The sequence below is a fragment of the Schistocerca piceifrons genome, chromosome 2, assembly GCF_021461385.2.
Source record: "Schistocerca piceifrons isolate TAMUIC-IGC-003096 chromosome 2, iqSchPice1.1, whole genome shotgun sequence".
Taxonomy (NCBI): domain Eukaryota; kingdom Metazoa; phylum Arthropoda; class Insecta; order Orthoptera; family Acrididae; genus Schistocerca; species Schistocerca piceifrons.
In genome coordinates this window covers 550,350,830-550,352,493 of record NC_060139.1, presented here as the reverse complement: position 1 = coordinate 550,352,493, position 1,664 = coordinate 550,350,830, and the positions used below count along the sequence as shown (strand labels likewise).

The 1,664-nt window shown below is 64.5% G+C and overlaps 1 protein-coding gene across 1 annotated transcript; it reads right to left on the bottom strand.

The window, feature by feature from the left end:
• Positions 1 to 369: 369 nt before the first annotated feature.
• Positions 370 to 1,425, bottom strand: LOC124775576 (splicing factor 1-like). Its single transcript, XM_047250406.1, has one exon. The coding sequence runs from the start codon at positions 1,423 to 1,425 to the stop codon at positions 370 to 372; it is 1,056 nt and encodes a 351-aa protein (XP_047106362.1).
• Positions 1,426 to 1,664: the final 239 nt, after the last annotated feature.

Below are 1,664 nucleotides of genomic sequence, written 5' to 3'. Positions count from 1 at the left end.
TCCCTTATTATTAACACAACTTCACTGATAACACTCTTAAAAATCGCGTAATGGATACCAGAGCTGAAACTCGGAATAGGCATCTGGAAGGGATGAAAACAGCGGTCTACACAAGGTGAACAACACGGCGTTGCCCGATCGCACAAAATGTTGTCAGTCTTACTGTTTCTTTCACACACTTCGTATATAAGAAGAATGATTATTCATTGAGGTATTTTATAGGTGTTTCTGGAGAATTCTACAACAGTCCATTACCACGATCGTGAATAAGTAAGTTTAATAACAAGGTGAAAAATGTTGTGATATTTAAAATAATACGGGACTGTGGATGCCTGTAACCAGAGACTAATACAATATAGTGCGGTGTACTCACCAGAGCGCGGGATGGTGCGAGGGCGTGACGATGGACTGTCTGGACTCTGGGCGTGAGTCGTAGCGGCGGGCGGCGCCGCAGCAGAGCGCCACCGAGGCGGAGGGCCCGGGATCGTGGCCGGGCCCGGGAGGCGGCGCCGTCACCGCCTCCACGACGCCGACGCCGAGGGCGGCGGCGCAGCGAGGCGGCATCGACGGCGTCGGTAGGTTGACTGGGGGCGGCGTCGGCGTGGAGACGACGCGGCCGCCGCTGGCGCCCACGTACTCGACGGGAGCGCTGGCCGCGGGGGCGGGCGGTGGCACGGCCACCGGCACGGGCACCGCGCCGCCGGCAGACGCGGGGGCGGCCCCGGCGCCGGACCGCGAGGGTGCGCGCCCCCGCAGCGGCAAAGGCGAAGACGAGAACTGCGCGGGCGGCGGCGGCGCGGAGGCGGCCACCTGCTGCGGCTGGCCCGCGCTGCCCGACGACGAGCTGCAGCTGCCCACGGGCGAGGCGGGTGGCGCCGCCGCCTGCGGGGGCGGGCAGCAGCGGCCGTGGTGCTGGTGCTGGTGATGGCGGTGGCTGGGCGACGGCTGCGCCAGCGCGTGGTGCCCGTGGTGCTGGTGGTGATGCTGCTGGTGGTGGTGGTGCTGGTGCGGGTGGTGGTACCGCAGCGCGGGAGGCGGGGCGGCGGGTAGCGACCGGTGCTGGCCCACCCCCGGTGGATAGTAGGGCCGGCCGTGGCCGTGTCCGTGGCCGTGCGGGTGAGCGTGCGGGTGGCCGTGGGGGTGGCAGTAGCCCGCGGCGGAGGCGGCGGGCGACGGCGGTGGCAGCCGGTAGTGGTGGTGGTAGCCCAGGTCGCGCCGCATGTACGGGTCGCCTGGGCCGGCGGCGGCGGTGGGCGTGGCAGTCGGCAGCGGGCGCTGGGCCTGCGGGGGCGGCGGCGGCTGCGGCGGCTGCGGCTGCGCCTGCAGGAAGGCCGGCACGGCCACGGGCGCGTGCGGGTGTGCGTGCTGCAGCACCAGCCGCTCCCGCCGGCAGTACTCGTCCTCCGCCGCCGCAGCCGCCGTCATCCTGCCGGCCCGCGCTCCGATGTCAGGACATCTGCGGGTACGACAACAACAGGGCGTCTCAGTACCACTCTGGCTGCACTTCACTACAAAATAACTGCATCCTACATAAAGCACTCAAAACTTGTATCAAGTATCAATAATTAACAATAAAAAATTCACAGTTAATTACTATTTTCTACACTAGCAAACTTAAAAAGTATAAATGCGATGTGCTCTGTCGAGAAGACAGCCTCTATGTT